Source organism: Zea mays, chromosome 6 (assembly GCF_902167145.1).
Source record: "Zea mays cultivar B73 chromosome 6, Zm-B73-REFERENCE-NAM-5.0, whole genome shotgun sequence".
NCBI classification, from domain to species: Eukaryota; Viridiplantae; Streptophyta; class Magnoliopsida; order Poales; family Poaceae; genus Zea; species Zea mays.
In genome coordinates, this window is record NC_050101.1 from 144615997 (window position 1) to 144633101 (window position 17105).

The 17105-nt window shown below is 44.7% G+C and overlaps 1 protein-coding gene across 1 annotated transcript; it reads left to right on the forward strand.

The window, feature by feature from the left end:
- Nucleotides 1-5786: 5786 nt before the first annotated feature.
- Nucleotides 5787-7795, forward strand: LOC100279112 (uncharacterized). Its single transcript, NM_001152154.2, is given in 2 exon segments — nucleotides 5787-6302; nucleotides 6304-7795. Coding segments are annotated over 2 exon segments (660 nt in total). The 5' UTR covers nucleotides 5787-5849; the 3' UTR covers nucleotides 6511-7795.
- Nucleotides 7796-17105: the final 9310 nt, after the last annotated feature.

Genomic DNA, 17105 nt, shown 5'->3' on the forward strand with positions numbered 1-17105 from the left:
CAACTATCAACGTGCCCCGGAAAAATTCGTCGAGGCAGAGGAAGTGCCGCGCGCAGGGAGATGCTCCTGTTAGATTTTCTGGTGCTTAGGATCGTTTCCTAAGTCCCTAGAATACCAATCCGTGTCTAAAATACCTCGATGATGAGTAGATCTATTCTACTGAGGGGTATAGGTTAACATACCGTCGTTGTTGTTCCTAGCCATCATTGCGGCGGCGTCTTGCAGCGAAGACCCGCCTCCTCCTTCTTGTCGATCTCCCTGCTGGTGTCGAGGAGATTGGTTCCCGTCGTTGATCGGCGGTGGATCAGCTCCTCCAATGTTGCCTGCAGGGGGAATCTCAGATCCCGATGGGATAACGGGGATCTGAGACATAGTCACAGCGATTCAAGTCACTCCGAGCGCCTAGAGGATCGGTTCCTCTCAAAGTGTTGATTAGGGTTTGTGGTCGAGCGATTAGCGTTGGCTAAACCCGTCGGCCCCCTTAATCTATTTATATGGCGTCGTGTGACCGGGGGCTGCAACCAACGGTTAGGATAGCCCCCCCGATCAGGGGCGCGGTTAGACGGTTAGGATTAACCCTACCCCGGTTACTGTTAACCGGCTAGTGTAGAGGACACATCCTAACAATCTCCCCTTTGTTCTCTACATACCTCACACTCAAACTTTTATTAAATTCCGTCCTTTAACAAGTTTACACATAGAGACCAATGCGTGACAATGATCTATTAAGTATCACTGCACTCATTGACTACAACATGCTCCCCTGCTTCAGAACGAAAGATTTTACTAGGTTGCAATCTGTAGCCCCTGTGATTCTAGATCATAGGTACTCCCTTAATCCCATGCCGGCTGCGTGCTTACTAAACACGCTGGGTGGAAGACCTTTTGTGAGCGGATCCGCAAGCATCTGATGGGTTCTTATATGCTCAACTTGAATGGTGTGATCCAGAATCTTCTCCTTAACAATATAACACTTAATGTCAATGTACTTGGCAGAGCCACTTGACTTATTGTTATGGGAGAAAAATACCGCTGGCTCGTTGTCGCAGTAAATTCTCAGTGGCCGCTCTATGCTATCAACCACTCTTAATCCGGGTACGAATTTCTTTATCCATATCGCCTGTCCAGTTGCCTCATACGTAGCTACAAACTCAGCGTGCATTGTCGACGATGCTCTCGCTGTCTGTTTGCAGCTCTTCCAAGAAATAGCTCCCCCGGAGAGCATAAAGACATACCCTGAAGTGGACTTCAGTGTATCTCTACACCCTCCCCAGTCGGCATCTGCATAGCCAACTATTTGTAGGGAATTAGATCTTCTGTACGTAAGCATGAGACCTTTAGTACCTTGAAGGTACCTTAGAGCCTTCTTGACTGCTTTCCAGTGTTCTATGCCTGGATTCTTCTGATAGCGTCCAAGCATCCCGGTGGTAAAAGCTAAGTCAGGGCGAGTACATACTTGAGCATACATAATGCTTCCGATAGCTGAAGCATATGGTACTGACTTCATCTTGTTTTTCTCATACTGATTCTTGGGACACTGATATTCCCCAAACTTATCACCCTTGACTATTGGACCAGGCGAGGCATTACACTTGTGCATATTATACCTCTTTAGTACATTTTCTATATATGACTTCTGTGAGAGTCCTAATACTCCCTTTTGTCTGTCTCTGTGAATTTCTATTCCAAGAACATAGGAGGCTTCTCCCATGTCTTTCATATCAAAATTCGAGGAAAGAAACCCTTTTGTTTCCGCTAGTAGATCCTTATCACTACTAGCTAAGAGTATGTCATCGACATACAGAACAAGGAAGATATACTTTCCTTTTCTAAATTTTGCATAAATGCAATTGTCTTCCTTGTTTTCCTCGAAACCAAACTTTCTTATAGTCTGATCAAACTTGATGTACCACTGTCTGGAGGCCTGTTTTAATCCATAAATGGACCTCCTCAAGTGACATCCCATGTGTTCTTTACCGCTCACAACAAAACCCTTTGGTTGTGCCATGAACACATTTTCTTCTAACTCTCCATTTAGGAATGCTGTCTTTACATCCATCTGATGGAGTTCTAGATCAAAATGAGCAACTAGTGCCATTATGATCCTGAATGAATCTTTTGTTGAGACAGGTGAGAAGGTTTCATGGTAGTCAATGCCTTCTCTCTGTGTGAACCCTTTGGCCACAAGTCTAGCCTTATATCTTTCTATGTTCCCTCTGGAGTCACGCTTTGTCTTGTAGACCCATTTACAGCCTACTGTTTTGGCTCCATGGGGAATGACTTCTAAGTCCCAAACTTTGTTCATTCTCATGGATTCTAATTCATCTTCCATGGCTGATAGCCATTTGGATGAATTTGCACTTCTCATAGCAGCTTCATATGTAGTGGGATCACCTTCTGTATCAATGTCCTCACTCATATGAATTTCATCACATTCTATGTTTTCTGCTGCATAGACTTCATAGTCATCAGGAATCGCAGATTTTCTGAGTCTCTGTGACCTCCTGAGACTTGGTTCTGGTTCTGGTTCAGATTCTACCTGGGGCTCCTGCAATGGTGCGTCACTTGGCGCAACACTATCATCATCTTCTGAACTGTCCTGTGCAACTGGCTCAGGGCCAATATGCGCAGAAGGTGAAGCTACTTGCTCTGTAGTAGTTGCACTAGATGATGCCACATTTGCAGCAGGGGTTTCACCCACAGTCGGTGTGACTGTTGGTGGAACCACAGTGGGTATCGAGAAGTATGGTTCTTCAACCATCGGAAACGGGACATACATCCTCTTTTCCTGAAGGTCAACCTCTCTGAGTACCTTACTCCCCTTGATCATGTCATCCTCTAAGAAAATGGCATGTCTGGTTTCTATGAACTTGTTTTGTCTGTCAGGGCAGTAGAATCTGTAACCCTTTGATCTGTCAGGGTAGCCAATAAAATGACAGCTAGTGGTTCTCTCATCTAGCTTTCCCTGTCCAGGATTAAATATTCTAGCTTCTGCTGGACAACCCCATATATGGAAGTAGTTGAGCGTGGGTTTTCTGCCAGTCCACAACTCATATGGAGTTCTAGTCACTGATTTACTAGGAACTCTGTTGAGTATATGCATAGCGGTTTTTAAAGCCTCCATCCATAGACCCAATGGCAGGTTAGAGAAACTTAGCATACTCCTTACCATATCCATTAGCGTTCTTTTTACGCCTTTCGGCAACCCCATTCTGTTGTGGTTCGCCAGGTGTTGAATACTGAGCAACAATACCGTTTTCTCTTAGGAACCTCGCGAAAGGTCCTGGGACCTGGCCATACTCGGTATGACGCCCATAGTACTCCCCCCCACGATCTGATCGAACAATCTTTATCTTCAAATCGTGTTGATTCTCTACTTCAGCCTTGAACTGTTTAAACTTGTCTAAAGCTTCTGATCTTTCCTTAATAGGATAAATATAACCGTAGCGAGAGTAGTCATCTGTGAAGGTTATGAACGAATTAAACCCATCTACTGTCCTAACTGGAAAAGGACCACAGATATCTGTATGAATAATTTCTAACACTCTCGTACTATGCTTAGCATCTTTCTTAATCTGCTTCGCGAATTTACCCTTAATGCAATCTCTGCATTGCTCTAAGTCTGTGAAGTCTAGGGGATGGAGAATCTGTTCCTTAACAAGACTTTCTATTCTCCCCCTCGAAATATGGCCCAAACGATAGTGCCATAATTTCGACGAGGTTTCTCCATCATTTCGTTTTCTTTTCCTGCCACTGCTGGCTGGATCGTTTTCTGGTATATCTAATACATTAACAACATCACTTTGCGAAAGTAAATAAAGCATATCTCGTCGGATGGCGAGACCAACATCTTTATTATCAAACTGAATGACACACTGTCTATCACCAAAATGGCAATGAATGTGCTGATCATCTAATCTAGAAACCGAAATAAGGTTCCTTCGCAAGGAAGGTACATAAAGTACGTCTCTCAACAACAGTACAAAACCATTAACTAATTTAAGATGTATATCTCCAATGGCCTCGACTGCTGCTTCAACTCCATTTGCCACTCTAATTGTTCTTCGGCCCTTTGGGAGCCTTTGGCTTGTACGGAGTCCCTGTAGAGAGTTTGCAACATGAACAGTTGCACCTGAGTCAATCCACCAAGAATAACTGGGATATTCTAAGTATAAAGACTCATTTACAAAAGTAACTTGGTCCTTACCACTCTCTAATAGATACTGCAGGAATTCAGGGCACTTTCTCTTGTAATGACCTGTCTTCTTGCAATAGAGGCAGGTATCAGGGGGAACTGAGAAACTGCCTCCTTGTCTTGGCTGATTATTATTGCTCGAGGAAGCCTGGTTATTCTGTTTGCCTTGCTTCTTGAACTTTTTCTTTGAGTTCTTGTTCTGTCTGGGAATATTGCCTTTAATGAGGTTGACAGAGTCTCCAGTCTGCTTTAACCTCTCTTCCTCCTGGACACACTGTGCCAAGAGTTGGTCTATATTCCACTTATCAGTGACACTAGTGTTGTACTGTATGTGAAAAGTCTCAAACTCCTTGGGCAGAGACTTCATTATCATAAATACTACAAATTCCTCGTGTAAAGGAGACCCGAGGTACTTGTTTATCTTAGCTACGATGGATATCATTTTCTGAATGAATGGTCTGACACCATTTCCATCGTATTTTGCATTGACAAATTCTGTCATTAGAGAGCAAGCATAAGCCTTAGAAGACCCTTGGTGATGAGAGGCTACCCTCTCAAGGTATTCTTTGGCAGTCTCGCACTCTGGTATGGAACTCTTAAGAGGCTCCTTGATGCTCCTCTTAAGAATAATCATACATTTGTCATTTGATCTCTCCCACTTGACCTTGTCGATGCTGTATTGCATCCACCTGTGGTCATAGTTGGGAGTGCCCACTGTGGGCTCAACTGGTTTATCAAACCTCAGTGCGTAATCTATCTCACCCACTGTGGTTATCATGTCTATATCCTCCCGCCAAGAATGGTAATTACTACCATCTAGCGGTTTCATCTGAGCAATCTGGCTAATCAGCATGGCGGTATGAGCACCTTTGCAAAATTAAAACAGAAAATATTTAGGACATCTGAAATAAATACTGAATACTGAATCATAGAACATGCATGAATTAAATATTCAACGTTGGTCAAATAATAACTATGCCATATCTATGAAAATTTCTGATCACAAAATTCTAAATCATCGTTGGATGATCTAGAAAAACATAAACTTGTATAAAATTGTGGTAACAATATCCAACGTTGGTTAAAATATTCAATCACCACAAAATTTCTGAATTCTATGCAATTTAAACAATAATTAATCCACGTTGGTTTCATAATTAACTGGAAAAATTGCATAAAATATAAATGAAAGTACCAAAGTACGCAGCGGAATAAAATAGTCCAAAAATATCTCTGAAATTGTCTATAACTGGAAAAAATATTTCTGTACTTTTCTGAATTTTCTAGCTATTTTTCTAATTTATTTTTTCTGTTTTACTCATTCTGATTTCCAGGATAATTAAAAAAAAATTCTTTTCTGGCCATTTGGCCCAGCCGAGCTGGCGGCCCAGCTGGCGCTGGCGTGAGGGAGAGGCGCGCGCCCAGGCCGCAACCTGGGCCTGGGCCGCCGTTCTGGCCCACACGCAGGTGGGTGCATCCAGGCTTATTCTGTGTCCTTGGATCAAAATCAACGGCCAGGAATGCACGAGCTACTGTAGCTAGGTTTATAAATACCGAGATTGTCGGATGTGGAGGTAACCCTAGCTCATTTCTTTCATTCTCTCCAGCCGAAACATCTGGCCGGTGGCGTTTCTCTTTGCCGCACAGCCGCCCTATGGCATGCTGTTGTCCTTCGCTCCCTCGTTTGTTTTTGGTTCTAGCATCTACAGTCGACCATCTTTTCTCGGTTGGTACTTTACGCATGGCCATCTTTGCTTTGGTGTTGCACCTACTCTCTGTTTCTATTTTCTTTCACTTCTTCAACAATTTTCTAGCCAACGTGTTCTCTGTACACGTCCGCTTGCAATGGAGGTGCGTGCTGCATACATGCGCATGCTCCTTTTCTCTCTGTTTGTGTTTTTTTTTCTTTTTTTTCTTTTCTTTTCTTTTTCTTCAGCTGCGCAAGACATACCGGCCGCCAGGGAGATTTGCTCCTGGCCGAACGCGCCCGAGTGCCTCGGTACGGCCGTTCCTGCGCGGCAGGGCGGGACCCCGCGGACTCTCCCGCCGGCGAGTGCGTCCCCTAGGTTGGGCACGCCGCCGTCGGTGGTCCCTGCCAGCCGGTAAGAAAAAAAAAAAAACTTCGACTGTACCAACCTTTTCAAGAACTAATGTACCCGGATCTAGCCTCCAAATCGAATGCCTCTGTGAATGAATGGATGTTTTGTAACGGGATCCGTAAAGAATCGCAGATCCGGGCCCCCGCGATATTTCTGTTATTTTCTGTGATGATTTTAGTGCATCTATGCACATTCACGCGGTTTAAAAAAAATTAGGGTTCTAACCGTAATTTTATTCTGTGGCTTTTTCTTATCTGTTCTTGACCGTGGTTCATAATCACGAGTCTCTTTTGTCTCTGTTGACAGATGTACCGATTAGGGTTAGGTCATAAACCCTAACCCTAGACAGTTATGTGAGAGCTCTCTCGTTTGAGGCCGAGACACACTGTGTCTTTTACAGTGGCCAGACCTAAAATCTTAGGGTTAGAGAAAACCCTAATCCGAGAGCATCAACCATTTCTTTCTATTCTAATCTCTGTTCTAGGGGTGATGAATGATGATAAAAAAAAATGAGTTCATCACATATATCCTAGACCTTTCTGTGATCTCATAAAACGATGCGGATTAGGAGATCTAGGGTTCTTAGGTGCCTCTGATACCATTGTTAGATTTTCTGGTGCTTAGGATCGTTTCCTAAGTCCCTAGAATACCAATCCGTGTCTAAAATACCTCGATGATGAGTAGATCTATTCTACTGAGGGGTATAGGTTAACATACCGTCGTTGTTGTTCCTAGCCATCATTGCGGCGGCGTCTTGCAGCGAAGACCCGCCTCCTCCTTCTTGTCGATCTCCCTGCTGGTGTCGAGGAGATTGGTTCCCGTCGTTGATCGGCGGTGGATCAGCTCCTCCAATGTTGCCTGCAGGGGGAATCTCAGATCCCGATGGGATAACGGGGATCTGAGACATAGTCACAGCGATTCAAGTCACTCCGAGCGCCTAGGGGATCGGTTCCTCTCAAAGTGTTGATTAGGGTTTGTGGTCGAGCGATTAGCGTTGGCTAAACCCGTCGGCCCCCTTAATCTATTTATATGGCGTCGTGTGACCGGGGGCTGCAACCAACGGTTAGGATAGCCCCCCGATCAGGGGCGCGGTTAGACGGTTAGGATTAACCCTACCCCGGTTACTGTTAACCGGCTAGTGTAGAGGACACATCCTAACAGCTCCATGTCGAGGAGACTCAGCCGGCAGAGGAAAACGGAGCGCCGACCATGGGAATGGGAGGACAGCAGGGCGCGACGCTGGGAGATCCGGCCGGGCTGGGAGAGCGACGGCCGTAAATAACAGAGGCACGGCGAACTTGAGAGAGCCGAGGGAGATGGGCGAACTGGGAAGAAGCTGCGCGACGCAGAGCTGGAGGAACAGAGGGCACGGCGGCCAGGGCAGGGAGCTCAGGGAAAAGCTCGGCACCCATGGGAGACAGGGAAGAACGCGATGCGCTGGGGAGGAAATAAAGTCATCCGTTCGCTGGAAGATAAGAAAACTCGAGCATATCATCCCGCACGGCGGCCGCGGACTGCGTGTCCCACCACCTGTCCACGCGCCGCGGGAGACGTGCACTGCGTGCGTGAGGAAGCCAGGCACTGGGAGCTACGCGATGGAAGCTGAAGTAGATACGTGGAGGAGATAAGATTGTGATGAGCGTGAAGGAGTAGGAGATATTTTTCTTTTTCTTTTTAATTTATTTAACCGAAAAATCACAGATATTTTGGATCCCAATTGTCTTAGCGATGTATACGATGTAGACAGTAATTTTGACACGGTTTAATTTGATTTAAACCCGATAAATCTTTAACGGCTCAGATTTGAACGTTATCGTAATAGTTCAGATCGTATTAATTTAATCTGAAACCAAACAAAAATACGTTCGCTATCCGTGCAGTTGGATCAGGGTGTAAAACAATTGGACCAAGCCAAAGAACATCAGCTTTGGATATGGAGATGGGGGTTTATTTAGTTGAAATCAGACGAAAATGTATCTGTCCTCCGAACACCATTAATTTCTTTGCTGAGGACAGCGCACTCGGTCGGGTTTGTTCAGACCAAAAACCGTTGTCGTTGAGTTCTAATTATTCTGCTTGAGATGAAATCGGAGAATTGGACTGAATTACCGAACTCGTATGCGCGCGAGCGATGTATTTTTAATAATCACAGAACGCACCGATTTTCGGAACAATTATGTTCCGAACATCACGAAAATTTTAGGAAGAGCCCGGATAGATAAAAATAAAAATAATGTCGCACTCGCGACAGATGAAACAGATGTGATATTAAAATCGCGATAGGCGACGATGTTTAAAATTTAACATCTGTCTTATCCACTGATTACGTGCTTAAATCCGTACTCGTTATCGAGCGGAATATAAACACCTGGGGTGTTACATGAACCTTCTACAATATATCATGCTTGCAATACTTCATTTGCCATTTGTAGAAAGGATAGGAAGGTAATTGCTAGGAAATTAGGGGCAAGATGCAAGGGAGATAAAACTTGCATTTGGGGTCCCTAAAACCATTGTGACTAACCTTGTAGGACCCAACAAGAGTTGGGTACCTTAAACCCAAGCCTAAATTTGCCTTGCAGGTTTATGCATCCGGGGGTTCAAGCTGGATTATCGACAGCGGATGCACAAACCACATGACGGGGGAGAAGAAGATGTTCACCTCCTACGTCAAAAACAAGGATTCCCAAGATTCAATAATATTCGGTGATGGGAATCAAGGCAAGGTAAAAGGGTTAGGTAAAATTGCTATTTCATCCGAGCACTCTATATCTAATGTGTTTTTAGTTGAGTCTCTTGGATATAATTTGTTATCTGTTAGTCAATTATGCAATATGGGATATAATTGTCTATTCACAAATGTAGATGTGTCTGTCGTTAGAAGAAGTGATGGTTCACTAGCTTTTAAGGGTGTATTAGACGTCAAACTTTACTTAGTTGATTTTGCAAAAGAGGAGGCCGGTCTAGATGCATGCTTAATTGCTAAGACTAGCATGGGCTGGCTGTGGCATCGCCGCTTAGCACATGTGGGGATGAAGAACCTTCACAAGCTTCTAAAGGGAGAACACGTGATAGGTTTAACTAATGTGCAATTCGAAAAAGATAGATCTTGTGCAGCTTGTCAAGCAGGCAAACATGTGGGAAGCTCTCATCACACCAAAAATGTGATGACCACATCAAGACCTTTGGAGATGCTTCACATGGACCTCTTCGGACCCGTCGCCTATCTAAGTATAGGAGGAAGTAAGTATGGTCTTGTTATAGTTGATGACTTTTCCCGCTTCACTTGGGTATTCTTTTTGCAGGATAAATCTGAAACCCAAGGGACCCTCAAGCGCTTCCTAAGGAGAGCTCAAAACGAGTTTGAGCTCAAGGTTAAAAAGATAAGGAACGACAATGGGTCCGAGTTCAAGAACCTTCAAGTGGAGGAGTACCTTGAGGAGGGAGGGATCAAGCACGAGTTCTCCGCTCCCTACACACCACATCAAAATGGTGTGGTAGAGAGGAAGAACAGGACGCTTATAGACATGGCGAGGACGATGCTTGGAGAGTTCAAGACCCCCGAGCGCTTTTGGTCGGAAGCCATGAACACGGCTTGCCACGCCATCAACAGGGTCTACCTTCATCGCCTCCTCAAGAAGACGTCGTATGAGCTACTAACCGGTAACAAACCCAATGTTTCGTATTTTCGAGTTTTTGGAAGTAAATGCTACATTCTTGTGAAGAAGGGTAGGAATTCCAAATTTGCTCCCAAAGTCGTAGAAGGGTTTTTGTTAGGATATGACTCAAATATAAAGGCGTATAGAGTCTTCAACAGATCATCGGGTTTGGTTGAAGTCTCTAGCGACGTTGTATTTGATGAGACTAATGGCTCTCCAAGAGAGCAAGTTGTTGATTTTGATGATATAGATGAAGAAGAGGTTCCAACGACCGCAATACGCACCATGGCGATTGGAGATGTGCGGCCACAGGAACAAGATGAGCAAGATCAACCTTCTTCCTCAACAATGGTGCAACCCCCAACTCAAGATGATGAACAGGAGGCGTGTGATCAAGGGGGAGCACAAGATGATCATGTAATGGAGGAAGAAGCACAACCGGCACCTCCACCCCAAGTTCGAGCAATGATTCAAAGGGATCATCCCGTTGACCAAATATTGGGTGATATTAGCAAGGGAGTAACTACTCGATCTCGATTAGTTAATTTTTGTGAGCATTACTCCTTTGTCTCTTCTATTGAGCCTTTCAGGGTAGAAGAGGCCTTGCTAGATCCGGACTGGGTGTTGGCCATGCAGGAGGAGCTCAACAATTTCAAAAGAAATGAAGTTTGGACACTGGTGCCTCGTCCCAAGCAAAATGTTGTGGGAACCAAGTGGGTGTTCCGCAACAAACAAGACGAGCACGGGGTGGTGACAAGGAACAAGGCACGACTTGTGGCAAAAGGTTATGCCCAAGTCGCAGGTTTGGACTTTGAGGAGACTTTTGCTCCTGTGGCTAGGCTAGAGTCCATTCGTATTTTGCTAGCATATGCCGCTCACCATTATTTCAGGTTGTTCCAAATGGATGTGAAGAGCGCTTTCCTCAATGGGCCAATCAAGGAGGAGGTGTACGTGGAGCAACCCCCTGGCTTCGAGGATGAACGGTACCCCGACCACGTGTGTAAGCTCTCTAAGGCGCTCTATGGACTTAAGCAAGCCCCAAGAGCATGGTATGAATGCCTTAGAGACTTTTTAATTGCTAATGCTTTCAAGGTTGGGAAAGCCGATCCAACTCTTTTTACTAAGACTTGTGGTGGTGATCTTTTTGTGTGCCAAATTTATGTCGATGACATAATATTTGGTTCTACTAATCAAAAGTCTTGTGAAGAGTTTGGCAGGGTGATGACTCAAAAGTTCGAGATGTCGATGATGGGCGAGTTAAACTACTTCCTTGGGTTCCAAGTGAAGCAACTCAAGGATGAGACCTTTATCTCCCAAACAAAGTACACACAAGATTTGATCAAGAGGTTTGGGATGAAGGACGCCAAGCCCGCAAAGACTCCAATGGGAATCGACGGACACACCGACCTCAACAAAGGAGGTAAGTCCGTTGATCAAAAGGCATACCGGTCAATGATAGGGTCTTTACTTTATTTATGTGCTAGTAGACCGGACATTATGCTTAGTGTATGCATGTGTGCTAGATTTCAATCCGATCCTAAGGAGTGTCACTTAGTGGCTGTGAAGCGAATTCTTAGATATTTAGTCGCTACGCCTTGCTTCGGGATCTGGTATCCAAAGGGGTCTACCTTTGACTTGATTGGATATTCAGACTCTGACTATGCTGGATGTAAGGTCGATAGGAAGAGCACATCGGGGACGTGCCAATTCTTAGGAAGGTCCCTGGGTCATGGAGTTCTAAGAAACAAACTTCCGTTGCCCTATCCACCGCTGAGGCCGAGTACGTTGCCACAGGACAGTGTTGCGCGCAACTACTTTGGATGAGGCAAACCCTCAGGGACTTTGGCTACAATCTGAGCAAAGTCCCACTCATATGTGATAATGAGAGTGCTATCCGCATGGCGGATAATCCTGTTGAACACAGCCGCACAAAGCACATTGACATCCGGCATCACTTTTTGAGAGACCACCAGCAAAAGGGAGATATCGAAGTGTTTCATGTTAGCTCTGAGAACCAGCTAGCCGATATCTTTACCAAGCCTTTAGATGAGCAGACCTTTTGCAAGTTGCGTAGTGAGCTCAATGTCTTAGATTCGCGGAACTTGGATTGATTTATAGCATACATGTGTTTATGCCTTTGATCATGTTCCTTTTTGCATTGTGTTGTTTATTTATGGTGCTCAAGTTGTACATGCACTCCCTGGACCTCACAAGTCCTTTGCAAGTGATGCACAAATTTAGGGGGAGATGTGCTACAACTTGACCCTTTGAGACTAACTGTGTGCTTGAGTTTGCCTGATTTAGTCTCGAAGGTGGATTGAAAGGGAAAAGGTGGACTTGGACCATGCAAGACTTCCACTGCACTCCGATGAAAGAGTAACTTCTTCCAAGTTCATCTTAGTACTCTTATTGCCTTTTTACTCTCAGTTGAAGATTTTGGTGAGGCAATGGGGTTAAAGGGCCAAAATTGATCCCGTTTTGGTGTTTGATGCCAAAGGGGGAGAAAATAAGGCCAAAGCAATAAATAGATCAGCTATCACTTGAGAATTTTGAAAAAGTAGAGTTAGAGTTTTTGTTTGTCAAAATACTCTTGTTTGCTTCTTATTATCAAAAGTTAGTCTCTTGTGGGGAGAATGGTGGATTATGGGAAGTAGGGGGAGTTTTTGATACTGTGATCAATTTCTATTGGAACAACTCTCTTTATGTCTCTACAAGTGTGTTTGACTTAGAGATAGGAAATTGAGTTTGATTTGCAAAAACAAACCAAGTGGTGGCAAAGAATGATCCATATATGTCAAATTTGAATCAAAACAATTTTGAGTTCTTATTTGAAGTGATTTTGCACTTGTTCTACTTGCTTTATGTTGTGTTGGCATAAATCACCAAAAAGGGGGAGATTGAAAGGGAAATGTACCCTTGGGCCATTTCTAAGTATTTTGGTGATTTAGTGTCTAACACAAGTGCCTAAGTGTTAAAAGGTGGACAAAGTACAAATCAAGTATAAAGGTATGTTTCTCAGGCTTAGTACATTGTTTTAGAGACTAATGTATTGTGTCTAAGTGCTGGAAACAGGAGAAATCGAATTGGAGAAGAGATGGCCTTGTTTAGCCAAAGCCAGTTCTGTCTGGGTGCACCGGACTGTCCAGTGGTGCACCGGACAGTGTCCGGTGCGCCAGGCTGGCTCAGGCAAACTTGCTGCTCTCGGGAAGAAATTAACGGCGTACGGCTATAATTCACCGGACTGTCCGGTGTGCACCGGACAGTGTCCGGTGAGCCAACGGTCGCCGGGCCAACGGTCGGCCGCTTAATCCAGGCGCGACGCGTGGCTGAGCCAACGGCTAGAAGGGGGCACCGGACTGTCCGGTGTGCACCGGACAGTGTCCGGTGTGCACCGGACAGTGTCCGGTGCGCCAACGGCTCCAAGCCTGCCAACGGTCGGCTTCGCCAAATAAGGAAGGAAATCCGCACCGGACAGTGTCCGGTGGTGCACCGGACTGTCCGGTGGTGCACCGGACTGTCCGGTGCGCCAGGCGACAGAAGGCAAGAATTGCCTTCCCGGATTGTTCTCAACGGCTCCTAACTGCCTTAGGGCTATAAAAGGGACCCCTAGGCGCATGGAGGAGTATACCAAGCATTCCTTGAGCACTCTTGATCACTCACACTCCATTCTTGCGCACTTGTTCGACATTCTAGTGATTGGAGCTCCGTTCTAGTGTGCTAGTCTTTTCAGCTTAAGTCTGGGTCTTGTGTGTGCGTATTTGCTGTGATCTTTGTGTCTTGTGTGAGTTGCTAATCCCTCCCTTACTCCGTGCTTCTTTGTGAACATCTTTGTAAGGGCGAGAGACTCCAAGTTGTGGAGATTCCTCGCGAACGGGATATAGAAAAGAAAAGCAAACACCGTGGTATTCAAGTAGGTCTTTGGACTGCTTGAGAGGGGTTGATTGCAACCCTCGTCCGTTGGGACGCCACAACGTGGAAGTAGGCAAGTGTTGTAGTTGGCCGAACCACGGGATAAACCACTGTGTCTACCTGTGTTGATTCTCTTGTGGTTATTGTGTTTCGCTAAGACTCTTCTCTAGCCACTTGGCAATACTGTGCTAACGCTTAAACAAGTTTTTGTGGCATTAAGTTCAAGTTTTACAGGATCACCTATTCACCCCCCTCTAGGTGCTCTCACTTCTTCTTCTGAAAAAGCTTCGCCAGATGTGGCGCCAGTGGACTTAGCTTGATAGGCAAGGACTCAGTCATTACCTTTAGAATTCCTGCCACATCGGTAGCAGAAGGTGATGCAGGAGCTTCTTCTTCTATATCAGTCGCCTTCTGCTTCGAAGCCGCAACTTTTCTCTTCTTCGGAGCAACTGCCGTCGGCTCAGGACTCAATTTCCTCTTCTTCAAGTTTTCTTCATCTTCTTTTACCATTCTAGCGGCATGTCTGCCCACAACACTGACAACTCTTTTTCTTTTCTGCCCTTCGACGCCCTTGTTCAACCGCTCATAATCAGGATATTCAAAATGTAGAGCATCCATTACCCAATTCATCTTCGCTTCGATCGGGAGCCGAAGGCTACGGTCATTAACTGATCTTCTTTTTTCGTATAGTTCCCTAAAATCTCATTACACATAACTTCAATTGTGTCTAACCATTCTTGGCAGGGTTCCTTGAAGTGTTTTTTGAATTTAAAGTGATAAGACAGTCGAATGAGTTCACCCTCTTTCTTCTCTTCTCCAAGCTTCGGCATACCCCACTTCCTCAGCGTTGGGAATACTCTGTTGGCCAAGTATTCCTGGACTAGATCCCTAGTCCCAATGTGTTCAGACATAATTCTAAACTCATATATAGCATCTTGGCATGGATCCCCCGGTGTCATGTTGCATTGAGGCCTAGTCAGCCCGAAGATTAGCTTCATCGGGCTCTGAACTAGCTTCTCCTTTTCTTCATCAATTTTAACATAAAACCATTCAGATTTCCAACCGGTTGGCCATTTAGTACGATAGTTGACCACTGGTGCCTTCATATCCTTCCGATAAGCAAAATTGTAGCAGCCGAAGTTCTCATGCAATCCATCTTCTCTAGCCTTCGTCTAATAATGAAGTTCATGTACTCGGCAGAATGCATCGGCGAGCGGCTCTACCCCTTGACTTCGGAGAGCCCAGATGTACACGCTGAGCCTAACAATGGCGTTGGGGTCAGCTGATGAAGATAAATCCTGAATTTTTCCAAGACTTCTGCAATCATTCCGTGTAGAGGAAATCTCAACCCTGCTTTGAAGAAGCTCTTAAAAACTACAACTTCATCATTTTTCGGTTTCGGGATAGTCTCTTCCCTGCCAAAGCGAATCAACCCCTTATCGGCTTCCTTGAAGTAGCCTAGCTTCGTCATCATAGTCATATCAGCTTCAGACGCAGTTGATTTCCCAAAATCTAGATGGTTGGGCTTCAATGGCATAATAATGTCATAATCAATCTCTCCTTCTCTAGCATCACCCTCTTCAATATCTGTCTACTCGGCTTCAGCAGTGGGTGCTTCTTCGTCACAAGCGCTTTCAGTCATAATCAATCCTGACCGCTTCATAACTTCGGAGATAGGCGCAGTTTCAGCAGCTTCGGCTTCCTCTCCGTCGCGAGTAACCCTAGATGTCGAGCGTACCCTGGCCATTTGATTTTGAATTTTTTGTGTTTTGACGAAGTTGAAATTTTTTTATCTTTGCTGAAGCTCTCTCTTGTCACGAAGCTAGAGCAAAATGATCGTTCGGTTCAGAATACAGTGAGCAAGCTTCGGCTGTGGTCAATTTTTTTTGGCAGCACAACAGTGCAATGGCAATGAATGTTGTGGTAACTCCACACCTACCCGTCTGTTTATATAGTGCTGCAGTGGGAAGGTGAATCGCCAAGCCGCCCGCACCCGCTGAACAGTCGCCGCACCCGTTGAACGGTGGACCACTCGGCTCCTGGGAAGTGAATTACCAGATCGTTCGTACCCGCTGCGTGGTGGGCCACCTTGCGCTCCAAATATTTTAATCGTTTCTTGGCAACGAGCTCAGGGAAGGTGTTTTTTGGACCTTCGGCATTCCAAAGCCTTTGAGATTTTTTCACGGATCATGCTCGTTACGAAAAACAATCTAGCACCGCGAAGGGGCTACTGTTGGGGGTATGCTTCATCACCGAAGGTCCTATAAGAAGAAACACCTTCGGAAGATTGACACAAAGCTGAAGCTACCAATCAGAAGGCTTCGGAGTACATTTCCAAAGGCACCGACTTAAAGATGAAATGACCAATCGGCCCATAATAATTTGTATTATGATTGTAGACCTTTGTAAAGGGCATGAATGTAATTCCCCACAGGCTGCGTCCTGTGCCTATAAATAGATGAACAGTACCCATGTACTGTTCACGCGATCCTGTAATTGCTCTCGCGCCACACTTGGATTTTTGCCTTCCGCCAAACCGAAGGTATAAATGTAATTAAATATTATATTTGGTATCCAAGTTTATACAATGATAACATATGAATAACCTTATGTGTTTGTTCATATAACTTTTCATGTTTCATATGTTTCATCTTTCATTATCTTATAACCGTGATGATGAAGATACGTGCTTCATGACCTTCGTCCGAAGATCGTTATATCCTAAGGGAAATAATGCTTCGAAGGATGAAGGACTTTAACATTTAATACTTTGTGTTGCCTTGTTCTTGATTCATAGCATTTGAGAACAAGTCCACAACAAAGATGAAGTTGTAAAACTTCAAAACTCTCTAAAAGAAAAGAAAATTGGAATAACATATTTGAAAGAGAACTTAGCCAAAGCTAAAAAGGAAAAAGAACAAGCATAGAAAATTCATGATGATGATGTGATGAAGATGAAGGAGCAAGACAACTCTGTTAATGAGTTTCGCACCAGCCTTGAAGCAGTGAAAGAGAACATTGCTAGTAAATACAAAGAGAATAACAAATTATTAGAAACTTTGAGTCGGCTTTGAGATAATTGCTTTGACGTCGCCTCCTGGTGTTGTGACTCTTTGAAGAAGATTTTATCCTCTATTGACGCAACTAAGAGGGAAGTTCATACTCTAGCGAGGACACCAGAGGAGCGCTCACTTGAATTGAAAAGGAATTAGGAGAAGTCAAAGCTATAATTAGTGCCCAAAG